The following is a 14,604-nucleotide window of genomic DNA, read 5'->3' as shown; positions in this document are numbered from 1 at the left end:
GTAGATCCTGCTCTGATGGCAGCACTTTACTGCAGGAACAGTTCAGGACTTTGGTACATTTACTCCTCAGTTTCATAAATACAAACACGAACTGTGTGTTTTCTGTTTTCTACAACAACCTTCTGAATCTTTTTTTTATTCTCAAATTATTTAAATTATAAAAACAATCTCATTGATGTTTTTTTTGACTAGCACACTGAACAGTGCTGCAGAATTTGATAATATACAGATATTGTCTCACTGCTGTTCCACTTCTAAAAATATCCATTTTTCTTTTCTGTCTTTTGGCACTGCTTCTACTATGTCTGTAGGCTTTGGCATGCCATGACTGGATACTATTTTGGTTACTTTGGACAAGCCAGGAAGTTTGAATTATCAGATACCAGTCGGCTGATTTTGCCTTCTGATGTTAATAACTTTCCTGCCATAATTAAAGCAGAGAGCAAACATATGGAAAAGAAGAAGGTTAAATATCCTCTCATGCTGGACAGAGACAAGTAAGATCTCATACATTTACATACATGTATGACTGGGGGAACAAGTTTGAAAATATGCTTTAAAAACACCTTTCATCTGAAGATCAGAAAAAAATCAGTACTATGTGTTATTCAGAAAAATCTTTTTTAAAGATTTTTTTAACCCAGAATGGATAAATCTTTTCATTTTTATGACTTGGCAACAGTCAAGATTAGGTGATGTTCAAGGTTTGAACTCAGTAATAGTGATGACTAGATACTTGTCTCAGATTTGAGCCTCATTAGAGGTGGTATATTATATATGCTGTTCAGGTTAGCAGCCTGTTATCTTTCAAATTCCAAAAGTTGCTATGTTTCTGGGATCTCCAAAAATTTATTGAAAAAGCTTAATGTGAATCGTTTCAACCAAAACACAAATCCTTCTAGAAGAATAAACCAAATTTAATCTTTCAGTTTAAGAAATGGTCATCTTAAATTTGCTGGTACTTCATGGATACATTCACATACATGGGTAACGGATTTGCAGATCATGGCATTCTGAAGCTGGCATAAATGTGTGTTCAATAGCAGTGTTGAACTCTTCTAGGTAGAGTTCTCAAGGGGTATGGGTTGGTTAGTTACAAGTCAAGTCAGAGGGCCTTGGCCCTTTAGTTTAAGTCATAATTCTAGTCCTGGAACTCTCTGGTTCATTAATTAGTGGATTGAACAAGTGAACATAAATATTGAACAAGGCATCTTCAGAGGAGATGCACACGGTGTCTTAAGTAACAAAGGAATCCAAATCTGTAAAAAAAATTACTTCAGGGCTTAAAAAGTCATGCATTCTTTAGTGGTAAGTTTTCATATACCTTGTCCATTCTTAGGCTGCCTTTCAACCAAAGCACTTTGGGACAATGGAAAATCTCTAAGGTGCTTTACTGTTACCCCATTTAATTTGGTATCCTGCTAGTAATTATTATTCCGTGGAGTTCTTAGTAATATGAGTAGTGTCACTGCAGTCAGAAGAGTAACTCATCAATACAGAGAAGTGCTTGGCTGTGTTTGAAGGACTAACCCCTGTAGTTCTTTGGAATAGTCAGCAGCTAGTTTGAAACCTCTGGAACCAAATATCATTAATTCAGCTAACATGAAAGAAACTTTCCGTAAATTACATGCCTATTTCAAACTGTTACTACTTTTTGAGGATTCTTCAAATATTTCAGTAAAGGAGAATGGCTATTATACATTTAAACACATTAACTAAACAGACAAAGAGCAAGAAAATTAGAAATGCTTAATTGTGTAGAGAACTGGGGAAAAAAAGCAGCCACACGCTATGCAATAGAAAGTTTCAGTCTTACCATTCTACATACTCTGTGTGCTGTCACCTTAAGAGTGACTTGGTTCCTCTGGATTAACTGTACCAAAGAGTGTAAAGGAGAGCTAGCCAACCATCATCCAAAAGGCTGTGTTACTTATGGATGCTAGGCTTTGTACTCAGGATGCAGACAATTGTCTTGGGACAAGTCACTTATCTTTGTGATGCTAGTAGAATTTGGTTATTGGATAACTCATACAGTATTCAGCACTAAGATAACATTTTAGGATCTCAATTAACAACTCATATTGTAAGTGTTATTAACAGATATATATTCATGGAATCACAGAATCCTTAAGGTTGGAAAATATTTCTAAGATGATCGAGTCCAGCCATTAACCAAGGACCACCATATTCACTGCTAAGCCATATGCCCCAAGTGCTACATCCAGATGCCTTTTGAATACTTTAGGAACAGTGACTCCACCACCTCCCTGGGCAGCCTGTTCCCATGCATGACCAACGTTTCAGCAGATCAAAGAACTGGACACAGCACTTGAGGTGTGGCCTTACCAGTGCCAAGTGTAGGGGGACAATCACCCCTAGTTCTGCTGGCCACACTATTTGTATATCACAGATTGAATATCACAGAATATTCTGAGTTGGAAGAGACCCACAAGGATCATTGAGTCCAATTCTCAAGTGAATGACCTGTATGGGGATCAAGCCCACAACTTTAGCATTGTGAGCACCATGCTCTAACCAACGGAGTTAGTGACTATGTACTATTGGCCTTCTTGGCCACCTGGGCACAGGCTGGCTCATGTTCAGCCACTGTCAACCAGCACCACCAGGTCCTTTTCCACAAGAGAGCTTTCCAGCTATGCTGTCCCCAGCCTGTAGCATTATCAGGGGGTTGTTGTGACCCAAGGGCAGGACCTGGCACTTCGTCTTGCTGGACCTCATATCATTGGTCTCAACCCATTGGTCCAGCCTGTCCAGATCCCTCTGCAGAGATTTCCCACTGTCCAGCAGGTCAACATTCCCATCCAACTTGCTGTGATATGCAAATTTTCTGAGGGTGCACTCAATCTCCTCATGCAGATCATCAGTAAAGATATTGAACAGAACTGGCCCCAACACAAAGCCCTTGAGAACACCATTTGTGGCTAGTTGCCAGCTGGATTTAACTCCATTCATCACCACTCTCTGGGCCTGGCCATCCAGTCATTTTTTACCCAGCACCCAGCCAAGCCATGAGTTGTTGCATTGCCTTGTTTGGTTTAGCAATCCGCAGCCTTCCCAGAAAGAGCAGCGGGGCTGATTAGGACAGAGCGGCAGTTCCGCTCTCCCGTAGTCCTTCCGGACACTCCTGTTCAGGCTAGCTGTCGGCCCTGCAACACAGTGACAGTAAAGGAGGCAAGAAGGGTCCCTCCATATGGACCTCAGAGGAACTTTTATTGCATGGCGAGAAGCCGATTCCCAGAGGCAGAAAGACCTTGTGGTCAGGCAGCAGGGGGCTTTCTCAGGGCACGGGGGTGGTACATGGGCGGAGTTGGGGTACTGGAACCAATAGGGAGAACTGGAGGGAGTGGCCAGGGCTAGGGGCAGGAGCAGGGGGGGAACAATGTGGAAGGCATGCGTTTAATAAGAGCAGCAATGGATAAATACAGCACCACAGTGAGTAGCCAGCTTCTCCAGGAGAAAGCTGTGGGAAAATACTGCCCAAATGTGCACATACCTGAAAAGGCACAAACCCATCTAAGCAGCATAGGTGTTTGCAGTTTAAACAAGCATCTCAGGAGATCTATTGAAAAATGCCAGCAGATAGACCCATATAGAGGAATAGTCTCAGTTTCTCTCTGTTCCTTAGCTTGTGTGACCTGGCTTATTTTTCTGATTATAAAGGCAACGGTTAATCTGCACTAACAGACACTCTGGATAATTTCTTCTCATGACTAAATTTGGAAACCAGACATATGAGCAGAGGACACCTTTGTTACAAAAGTCACATTTAGGTGTTCTAGTGAGAACTTAAAAAAGTGCTGAAAAGCCATTATCAGACAGTGAGTTAGCACATGACTGTTGTAAATGGTGTTTATGTTAAGATTTCCTGACTTCTACAGGTGACAGCCAGTACCTGGATTGACAAAGTGTTAGTGAAGCACTCCATGACCTTTTTATTAAGACCTATGAAGGTCCTAAGAAAAATATATTTTGAAGATATATGAAATCATTTATAGATCAAAATAGTTTCATTTTAGAGCCAGATAAGAATATTGCATTCATAACTGTCATTTTGATAGGAATTTCAGACTTCTTCTGTCTCGTATGCACAGGTGGAAGTCACTGACCAGATCACCTTCAGTTTCAGAAAAGGCTGGACATCGGGGCTTCAAGTTTTTCAAAGCTTTGGCTCCTGAAAAGGTAGCTAATATATATGACAAATTTATGTTCTGTGCAAAGTATAGGAAATACAGTTTTATTTCTCACTTTAAAATTATCTATAAACAACCCTACGTATCTTTCTCATTCAGTGGATAAGCTAGAACAAAAATGCATAAACAGAGGGATCTAAGAAATGTCTGTGGTTTTCATTCTCATTTTTCACATTTTCAAATTTCAGTTTAGAAGGTAGCAGAAACAGATTCACTGGTTTAAAAGTGTAAAGAAACCTCTAGCATTTTCCTCTGCTTTAACAGAAAACCTAAATATCTTAAGTTTGCTTGAAGGATGTGTGAAAATACTAGAATGACAGTGAATCCCTGGTTACATCCAATAGTTCTTTCAGGGTTCCCATGAAATCAGAAACCAGGAGAATTAGATTTCGTTACATACACTTTCTACAACTCTAACTGCATATCAGTAGAGCTCCTCCATCTTTACCTGGCTTAACCCTTAAAAGTCGTGGGAATAAAAAACCTCTCTTGCAGTTGTAGTAAGAATGTCTTCATCACCTTTTGTCTTCAGCTAGTAATGCACTGACTTTGGCTTCCCTTGGTCAGATCCAACCTTTGGAAACTTTTGAGTTTGTATGCAAAGAGGCTGGTTCAGTATTTGCGTTTCTTCCTATATATGAGGTAAGCACAAGTGTTTTCTACTTTTTGTGGTGGCGTTCATACATCAGAAGCCATTAGCACTTGTACATTATTACTCTGACATTCCACTGTTAATTGTCTGCTTCTCAATTTAATTTTCTAACGTGATTTGCACTACCTATCCAACTCCAACTCCAACTTTGGTGGAAGCTTGAGAATCCAGTTGAAGTGAGGATGCCAAAAAGTGAGTATTGCAGACATTTACTTCTCCTGTTCAACCTCATGTCATTAATTTTTTGCTCAGACTCAGTTCTTTTAACCAGTCCCAAACCTATTGAATCCCATCTGCCCAAAGCTTTGAGTACTGTTAAGTAGTACTATTTTATGGGTATTAATGAGCTGATCTACTGCAAGCTGTCTAAAAAATATTCCTAGGTTTTTATTCTATGGAGAAAGATCAGAATATTCCACAGGCTTGTCTATCCCACATATCATAGGATGAAAAGAATCACCCCTAGCAAAGGTGCTGATCTCTTTCTATAGAGGGTACCTAGAGAACTAACTTGGATAAGACTCCAAAATCCTAGATGGCTGATTAGGTGGGTTCAATAGGACACTCAACATTCCAACTCTGCATTTCAATATATATGACCTAATGCTTGTACATGCAGCATTACATTGTCTCAGAAAAAAACTCAGGATCACAGTGTTCAAATAGTTGGCACATATGCTATTTTTCTGACCATTAATGTACTTTGAAAATCTGTGTTTTGTTTTCTTCCTGAAAAAGAAAATAAAATACAGGGGGTCTTGTGCCTTGGGAAATGAGGAGCAACTACTCTGAAGCCAATGAGACTGCAATGAATTTGCGCCAAAATGAAATTTTTCGTAAGCTATGTGCACAAAATCAGATTTTTTGTCTGTGCTGTTACAAAATGCTATCAGTCTGGTCTACTCACATCAGTATGTTAATAAGTTCTTGAAATTTTTTAAAGGTCTTCAAAGGATGAAAGTTGAGAAGTCCAGTCCCAAGGGATGGGAAATGGATACAGATTCCATTGAAGACTTGAGTCAAGACCAGTAAATGTGGTTTCCATCTTCATTAAAGTGGATTAGCAGATTTCTTTTATTATTTTTTCTCTGTTTTTTTAAAACGATATTTAAATCCATTTCATTATTAAGTAGAACATATAGAAAACAAATCTTTACTTCTATTCCAATCCATCATGCAGAGAATAAATTCTAATAAAGGCAGTGTATGATTATAACTAGATATGGAAAAGCCCATTTGACTTAATGTACATTTGCTGACAGTTACTCTCTATGTCAAAACCACCAGTTTCCTCTCTGCTTCAATTTGTCCTGTTCAAACTTTTGTATATTGAATATTGCACTGCTTTTTTTCCTGCCAGATTAATCATATACTCAACAGTTAATATGCCCTGTTAACTAATAACTAATATGTTAGTTCCTTGCTTATGCTTTCAAAGAGTGTGTTCATCCCCTAAGCCAGAAGAGTGCCTGCTGAGCTCATATTCAGTTAATTATCCATCATGATTACGCAAATCTTTTCTCACATTCCAGCATTCCAGGACAATGTCACAACATGACACAGAGCACAGAATACGTCTTCATCCTTTGGCTAAACGTACACATAGTGCCAAGTGTCTCACCTTAGTGAGTAGTTAGGATAATGCATATAACATGGGATATTACCTGCTATTTTGGGGAAAATAGCAGGTTTTCTGTAGCACTGGTATTGAATTGGTGTTTGCTCTGCTAGCCTTCTTGAAAGGACATTCTTCTCATGAACTGAATATACAATGACTTGCAATGATTTACCTGCCTTCAACTTCTTATAGGGTTATGATGAATTTAGGGGTAACTGCAAAATATCTTGTGGGAGTATATTTAAAATTGTTATGGTCAGCTGTACCAGACCTGGCAGGCATTAATGTAATTTTCTTGATAGCAGCCTGTATGGTGCTGTGTCCTGGATTTGTGAATAAAACAGTGTTGATAACACACCAGTGTTTTGGCTGTTGCTGAGCAATGCCAGCACAACAAGGTGCTTTTTTCCCACACCCAGTGAGTAGGCTGGGAAGGGACACAGCCGGAACAGCTGACCTGAATTCACCAGAAATTTTCCATACCATATAACAGCCTCATGGAATGGGGGAGGGACCCAAGATATTCATGGTTGTAGTGTTTGTCTTCCCAAGTACCCATTCATTATGTGTGCTGAGGCCCTGTTTCCCAGGAAGTGGCTAAACAAATATCTGCCTGCTGGTGGTAAGCAGTGCTTGAATTCCTTATTTTGCTCTGCTTGCACATGCAGCTTTGCTTCACCTATTATACTGTCTTCATTGTGGCCCAAGAATTTTCTCACTTTTGCTCTTCCTAATCTCTTCCCCATCACACCAGGAGAAGTAAGGAAGCAAGCAAGAAACTGGGCAGACACTTGGTGCCTGCCAGGGTCGGCCCACCACATTAATCAACCTTGTGATTAAAACTAAAATCAGACTTGTCTGACAAACCAAGTAGTACTAGATAAAGTGTGATCTGCCATTTACTATTTATGTTCACTTCATCTTACCCATGATTTAGCAGTTAGCATATGAAAGGTAATATTCCTGCAATTCTGAGTCCTATATCCCTTTGAAAGCTACATAAACCCTCTTTCAGTTACCTGAAAATTGCCGAGTCTTCAAAGATTACTAAAAATGCACAGTTCAGGTTCAGAGAGATCCTTACCCATTTATTTTGATGCTTTTATGTGTTATGTTTTATCACATGTAATGTAATATTTTCTCTTTGGTATTGTCCCTACTAATAGCCAGGCCTGAATTATTTCACTGTGGTTGCAAGATGCAGATATCCCACTTGTCTTCAGTTTATTAACTGACTACTTACTTCCTCAGAACTATTTACTCAATATTTTCTTTTTACCAAACTTTTAGCACTGCTAGCATTTCATAGGTTCTTAATTTTCAAATTGTACCCTTTTCAGTATTGCTTCCTTCTCCCTTCAGTTTTCTTTATTAGTTGTCTGTGTTTTCCAAGAGTTGACTTGTAGTCATGGCTATTCATGCCACTGTATCATCCACTGTGCAGAAACTATCCATAATGTAGTACTATTCCCAGTAACAATCAAGTGTTTAATCCTGTGGTGAATGGAATCGATGTACAAGCTCTCAGGAGGTAATCATGCTGTAAGGAAAACTGTCAAAAATGCATGATATGTGTGTGCTACCTTTATCAGCCTTCCACCCAGTCACTACCTTACTGTTATGCTGTTTAAAGTGTGACAAAATTACAGTGCTGTAAGTGCTAATGGATCTTTTTTTCCTAATTCAGGAAAAAAACAGAAGTAGATCAGACTGCCTGTCATTGCTCAGCGTTATTGTTTACTTCCAAATCCTAGGGCTTTATGAGCACCAAATGGAAACTGATCCTGGCCCCAAACATTTTACACAATTATATTATCCAACTGTCTTTCATAAGTGTCAAAAGAAAAGCAGAGACATTTAATTTCTATGAATAGATAATCCACTAAGGCATTGCACAGAATTTATTAGAAGATTAGTTGTGTATCATGCGCTTCAAAACAGAGGATGAGAAATTAAGCACAGGCAAGTGATATTTGCACCCACTCATCTTACAGCAGTCTTTTCAGTGCTGGATCTAGTACAAAGCTGTGTGTTAAGGGACTTTTTGGTATTAACTGTGGATGCTGATGTATTTCTTAGCAAGATGGTTTCTTTCTACCAGCATCTGCAATTATACTGCAGTCTTAAATGTTCCAGGTGAATGAGTTGTTCTGTTGTTCCAGATCATTACTCTATTAAGGAAAGGTATCTTAACAAGACAGGCTCTTTGAGCATGGCAGAAGTTCATGCTTGTACTGGCTGCAGTAGTTAGTTTGCCAGAAGTTCATTACAGCCCTTGCCAGTGCTTTACAAAATCTGCGACGCTCACTGAGGCAGTTCAAGCTGGATGGCATCAATGGTGCCAGAACTACGGGAGCCAAAAGTCTTTGTTATGTATCCACCACTATAATAGCTTCCGTTATTTGGGCTAGGATTGGATGGCGAAGGCACACAAATGTAGCTCTTATTTTGTTCTTCAATATATTTACCCAAACTTCTGTTGCCTGCAACCAAAGTCTCAGAAGACACATTGACCAGCTGACTGGCCAGATGGCTAATTGAGGAATTCAATGCAGAAAAGGCACCTGAGTTAAGGGAAGTTTTTGAAAGTGTGTAACCTAGTTCTATCCACCTTTCAGGATGTGCTTGTCCATGGATATCCAGAATTAGGCCCCTTGACATCTGTGATTTTGCAGTGGTCAAAAATCCCATATAGTCCTCCCAGGCCTGTTCTGCTTGGGGAATTCCAAAGGAGGCTTCTTCCTTTTCCCTGTTAGCATCCATCTTGAACCTCTGTAGGTGGTTTATGACGATATGTGGGAAGAAGCCATCAGTAATGTTGTTGATTTCTTCAGCAAGAGCCTGAGCCACCTCTATGGTATACCTGTCTTGGTTGGTAGACACTTTGCATTTCTTAGAATTTTGAATACTTCCAGGAGGACAGTCATGAGAGAAAATACAAGAGGATGTCTTCTCATCCCAACAAGCAGCCTCTCGATCAGGGATGTCTTTAGGTTCCATTGACCCACCGTGTGGGACAGAGAGAAGGAGGTTCATGTTGCCCACTTGATATTCTGTGAAATTATTATGACCAAATACAACATCTTTGGTGCTAGTGACTTTCAGAAGCAAAGATAAAATGGAAAAGAGGAACAAATACATATTTTTCATCTGCTGCTGGAAGACTCAGCAATATGGAATATATCAGTACCTACAAAAAAAGCAAAAGACAGACTACAGATTACTTACAGCTGGGAACACATGAGAGACTGTTCAGCTGCTGTTGGCATAATTAGTTAATGATTAATCTATTTTAGTTGTATTCCATGTAGCACAAAGAGAAACAGAAATTAACAGGACACTTAGTATGGCTAGATGTAATGAATGCAAGGGAAATGGTAAGTTACTGGGCCTCCCCCATTTCCCCGGAAAGTACAAACAGTATTTGATCACTATCTGATTCCAGGGAATCATCCCAGCAAAATATCTGAAATCATTTTTTTGCCTCAAAGCCTCTCTTTTTTCATCCCTGAAATGTAAAATAAATCTAACAAAAGTTGATAAAACATCTGTATGTCATTGACCTGTGTGAAATATCTTTGCATTATCAATGTGATTACATAAACTAGAGGCTATGTCAGTCCACACCAGGACTTCTGTGACCAGGCTTGTGTAAAATAATGAGACTGATAAAAATTGAGTGCTATCAAGCTCTGTCTCTAACTATGCTCCAGACTGAGTTACTGTAAGACCTTTATAGATAGGTACTAGTGAGTGCATTAAGTAGTAACTCTGTTCTGTTTTGTTTGCAAGCCTCCATTCTCTTCAAGTGACCTAAGATACTTTTAGGCCCTCACTAATATGCCATTTTTTGGAAACCTGGAATTCAACAAGATGCTGACAGGTCTTTCTGGTTTGAAGATATCTCTAGAAAGATCAGCACCTTGAGTGTAACTGTGTTGGGTGGCTGTAAAATGAACCAGTAAAGTCAGTGAAAAGCAGAATAAAAAAGGATACTTTTCACTTCCAGGAGTAAAAGAACCTCCTCAGTAAAGGCCAGATGAGGAGTATATAGACACATGCATTTGCAGAAGAATCAGGACACCCTGTTGTCTGGTCCTGCCCCTATCATTACAGCACATGCAGAAATGCAGAGGATAAGAGACAAAGGAGAGAGTAAGTAAGAAGATCAGCAAGAGTTTATCCCCAGCTTCTGGCCTGAGACCATGAGAGCAGCCAGTAATACTGAGAGGGCAGGGGGCACTGTGGAAGTCCCCCCCCCATCAGCTGCCTACTCTAAGAAAGGGAGAGGGCAACTTCACCAAAATAATGCAGCAAAATATTCTTTTCCTGCTATAAGGGCATGCTGCTGGATTTTTAGAGATAACCTCTGCTGCCTACTGCACTGCACTCCGAGGAGCCTGTACCTGAAAAATAAACATTTATCTTCCGCTCTTCTTTCTGGGCTAAAAGTCCCATAAAAGTCTGTGAGCTGGAATCAGATCCCCGAAAATCCCATCTACAGTTTTCCTGTTCATGACAAAAGATTTTTTTGGTTTCATTTTAAGCTTTGATTTAAAAGCTCCTTTTAGTTGAGCTGCTGACTTAAAACAATATTTTATCCAAGGCTTTGTATGGTCCATGCTTCCCAAGACTTCCCTGAAACACAGACATGCTAGTTCACTGTGCATTACCAGAAACACCGAGGAAAGGAATGCTCTCAAATATTATTCAAAATCCTTCTTTTCAGAAAAACAGACTACAAATGCAGAGTGTGTAAGTCTAACAATAGCTTACCTAAGTTGCAGGGGGTCCAGCACCAAGTTAAATAAATCAACAGTAGCAACTCCCAGAGGCTGCTCCCCTGCCTCAGAAGGACTCCAGTTTCTTCTTCTCAGGCTCTAATTAAGTACAATGACACAGCTGTTCCTTTCCCACAGCATGCCAAACTGTTTGTGGTCGTCAGCAGCAGTTTGCTTGTCTTTTTGCAGTTTCTTGTTAATGATTGAATCAAGCTGTTCATGCTACTAGATTATGTCTTAATGACATATGGAGAGAGAACTCTGTATAATTCCCAAAATGAAGGAAGTCACCTTGGCACAACTCAGGTTCTGGACAGACCTGGGGATTCTGGAGGCACCTGTGTTATTGTGAGGTCAAAAAAAAAAATATACTGAATAATTTAAAGTGGTAGTAATCACTGCAGGATTAGTTTGAAGACTTACCTACGAAGAAAGTGGGAGATTTTCCTGCCTTTGCACCTTCGAAAGTGAAACTGAACTGCCCCTTGCGCTCGTCTGCAGCTGAGGCTGTGTCCCAGGAAGCCTCCAGGGGCCAGGCTGAGCCATGCAGCTACGAGGAACAGAGGCTTCAGCAGCATGGATGTATGATTTTACAACGACAGATAACAAGAAGGGAAAAAAAGTATGCACTGGGATACCAGGGCTTAGCAGGCTTTTGTTCTCTATACTGACATTATGTTTCCAGAGATAAAAAAAAAACTTGCCACAAGTAGCGCAGCCACACTTAAGCTCAGAATAGCTAATAAACTAATATAATCAGCATATCTAAACAATGTTAACTAGATAATCTAGGTTTTTAATAACTTTACTAACACTATTTTCGTGATAAATGAGCTTTTAAAAATATTTCCTCTGCTACTAAATATAGTTTAAGGATGTCATCCTCTAAACTGCTCTCAAGTGTGTATGACTGTGTTCGTGAATTTGCTTGTGGTGTTAAAGCCTGGCTTCTTAGCTAAGCTAAAAAAAGCTGTGAAAATGTATAGTCCATAAATAGAAATTTCAATAAAAGACAGATAAAGGGTGCAGTGAATGTAATACTGCCACCTATCAGAGAGAAATCAAATTTCTTTTCTAAGAAATTGATTAAATAGTCAAACTAACTGCCAAACCAACTTTTTGAAATAAAAGTGATTAAATTCTTAAGCAGTGAATAGTAGCAGCAATAGTAAATATACTATATATACTACAATATAGTAGCAGTTATAAGAAATTCACTGAAATTTTGGAAAAATTAGTATAAACCAGCCACCCAATCTACTAATATCACCATAGCTGATGGTCTGGTTGTGAGTTTCAGCAAAGTGCCCATTTTCATTCTGAGTATTTTAATCTACCTCATGAAGACACTTCCAGCTGTACCAGACACTGTACAGAAGAAAGTTGAGCAAAAATCTGTAAGATGTCCTTGTCCATTGTAGTGCACAGTGGGGACAAAATTAATTTTGCTTTACTTGTCTGTGTAAAGGTTAGATGTTTACATCAGACAGTGATCCCATTTCCTCTCTTTAGAAGAGCTGTGTTGAGAAAGAAGCAGTTCTAGAGGTACTTCAGTGTACTTATCTTGGGCACCTATCTCATGTTTCTACTAGGGGTCAACAGGGCTATACTCAGAATGGCTCTTCTTTTTTTTGTTTTATGATAGAAAACAATTGAAAAGAAAACAAAATGTTTCTGCTCTACTTTTTACTTTGAGATCTCTTTAAAATGTATTCTGCAAGTCACTATTACAAAGCTGCCTAAGGAAAGAAAAAACACACAGCAGAGATTTGGCATAGTAATTTCTAGTCTTACCAGCTCTCCAGATAGAGGAACTACTTGTGAAAGAAAATAATTCTATGTATTACTACAAGCTTTGTAACTAGTCATAATGTGGTGCTGCTTCCCTGTTTCATCTGGTACCTATGGGAAATAAAACTGCAATACTATGGTATTCTTCAAAGGAATAATGCACCAAAATGTTACCATCTGACTACTTTCTTCCAAGAGACACCGTTGAACTTAAAAGATCAGTATCTTTAGCCAGTTTTAAGTCGATATAGCTCTACTGAAACCAACAAAGCCTTTGACTCATTGTATCATTGTATTCTGTTATTTTATAGAAGTTATGAGATGTCATGAGGATGGGTCATACTGGTTCATACATGGCTGAAGATATTCATAATAAACTGATTGTTAAGGCATGTTGTGCTAACTCTTCAATTCCAAAGTATCCATCCTTTCAGGTGAAGGAATTGAAAAGGAAAATCTGAGCTAAGCAAGAGTTGTGTAACTCTGGCTTTCTTCAATGCAAGTTTATTGGCTCCAATGCTTCTGAATCTGAGGTTCACGTTAGGACTGTTTTTAACATAATTTACAGAAAGTAGTCAAAAGTATATTTAATTGAATTGCACATGAGATTTTGAATGATATTGGTACATTACATTGTCTACTCTGATTACTGTTCTTCCCATGAGCACAGCAGTTTGATAGAAAAAGAAATGTCAGAAGTGATAGAAGAACATATTCGTAAGAGAAGTGAACCTAATCCAAATACAATTCTAACTGCGATTGCATTTAAAACTTGTTGAGTGTGTCACATATAGTCAGAATCACGGAGTGGAAAAAGAATTGGCAAAGTAGAATTCAATCAGTATTTTCAACATTAAAACATCTTATGCTGTCACTGTGGCCAAGTTATTTCTATGCGTTTCTTAGCTGAGAAGTTGTAATTCAGATGCCCTCTTTTCAGAACGCATTGATTTGAAGCTTTGCTGTCTGCTTTTCTACACTGTTGACTGAGTCATCCATATAACCGAGTCAAAATATCAAGGAACTGTATCGACTTCAAAATGGCACAAAGAAAAAGAAGCTCTTATCTGGTAGATATAGGCCTACGTTTACTTACTGCAATTTTTGTTTTTATTTATGCAAGCATACACACCCATATGTTAACTGTCAAGAAAAAGAACCTTTATCACATAATTGTAAGTTTGACCATCCGTTCTTGAATTAACCCCAGGGTTTCAGTGCTGCAACAGTAACATCTGTCCCTCTCTTGATCCTTCGCCGTCAGTGACTCGCGTCAGCCCTTCCCCTCCCCTCCCGCTGGGTTAGCTGCAGTCCTTTGTCCTGATACAATTCTGTGCGGCCTTTTGATTTCAGCGTATTTCATGTTTATTAATGTCACGTTCGTCGTTGTTAGCCACGAGCTGTGTCAGCCACACGCCCGCTGTCACGAATGCTGTCAGGAATGGGCTGTCCCACGGCGGCTCAGGCGGGCGCCGCTCCAGCCCCGGCCCCGCCCGCGCGGGGCACCATGGGGATCGTAGTCCCCGCGCGCGGGGCGGGGCCACGGCGCTC

General features: G+C 39.5%; 2 protein-coding genes across 14 annotated transcripts in view; one reads left to right on the top strand and one right to left on the bottom strand.

Moving 5' to 3' along the window:
• Positions 1-6,084, top strand: part of WDR64 (WD repeat domain 64) — a 71,777-nt gene extending 65,693 nt beyond the window's left edge. For 8 of the 11 annotated variants that reach the window (XM_017736365.1, XM_017736366.1, XM_017736368.1 and 5 more), the window contains 4 exons: positions 312-497; positions 4,113-4,200; positions 4,779-4,853; positions 5,022-5,897. In XM_017736365.1, coding sequence (XP_017591854.1) covers positions 312-497; positions 4,113-4,200; positions 4,779-4,853; positions 5,022-5,186 — 514 coding nt within the window. In that variant the 3' untranslated portion in view covers positions 5,187-5,897. Of the gene's footprint in view, positions 1-311; positions 498-4,112; positions 4,201-4,778; positions 4,854-5,021 lie in introns of all 11 variants that reach the window. The other 3 variants (XR_001862575.1, XM_017736367.1, XM_017736369.1) reach the window with 3 other exon arrangements.
• A 2,258-nt stretch (positions 6,085-8,342) lies between these two features.
• Positions 8,343-13,806, bottom strand: LOC108447167. Of its 3 annotated transcripts, XR_001862577.1 has the most exons (3): positions 11,686-13,806; positions 11,258-11,600; positions 8,343-9,671 (listed from the first exon to the last, which is right to left on the bottom strand). XR_001862577.1 is itself a non-coding variant. In XM_017736375.1 (2 exons), the coding sequence occupies exon 2, from the start codon at positions 9,629-9,631 to the stop codon at positions 8,786-8,788; it is 846 nt and encodes a 281-aa protein (XP_017591864.1). In that variant the 5' UTR covers positions 9,632-9,671; positions 11,258-13,806; the 3' UTR covers positions 8,343-8,785. The 3 variants fall into 3 exon arrangements, 2 of the variants coding, with proteins under 2 accessions (XP_017591864.1, XP_017591865.1); XM_017736375.1 differs by having other exon boundaries at positions 11,258-13,806; XM_017736376.1 differs by lacking the exon at positions 11,258-11,600.
• Positions 13,807-14,604: the final 798 nt, after the last annotated feature.

Source organism: Corvus brachyrhynchos, unplaced genomic scaffold (assembly GCF_000691975.1).
Source record: "Corvus brachyrhynchos isolate BGI_N302 unplaced genomic scaffold, ASM69197v1 scaffold595, whole genome shotgun sequence".
NCBI classification, from domain to species: domain Eukaryota; kingdom Metazoa; phylum Chordata; class Aves; order Passeriformes; family Corvidae; genus Corvus; species Corvus brachyrhynchos.
The sequence above is the reverse complement of the archived record's forward strand: the minus strand, read 5'-3'. Positions and strand labels throughout refer to the sequence as shown.

Bases quoted from the DNA above. Each gene is read 5' to 3' on its own strand.
- LOC108447167 (XM_017736375.1), bottom strand. From the start codon at position 9,631: ATGAAAAATATGTATTTGTTCCTCTTTTCCATTTTATCTTTGCTTCTG.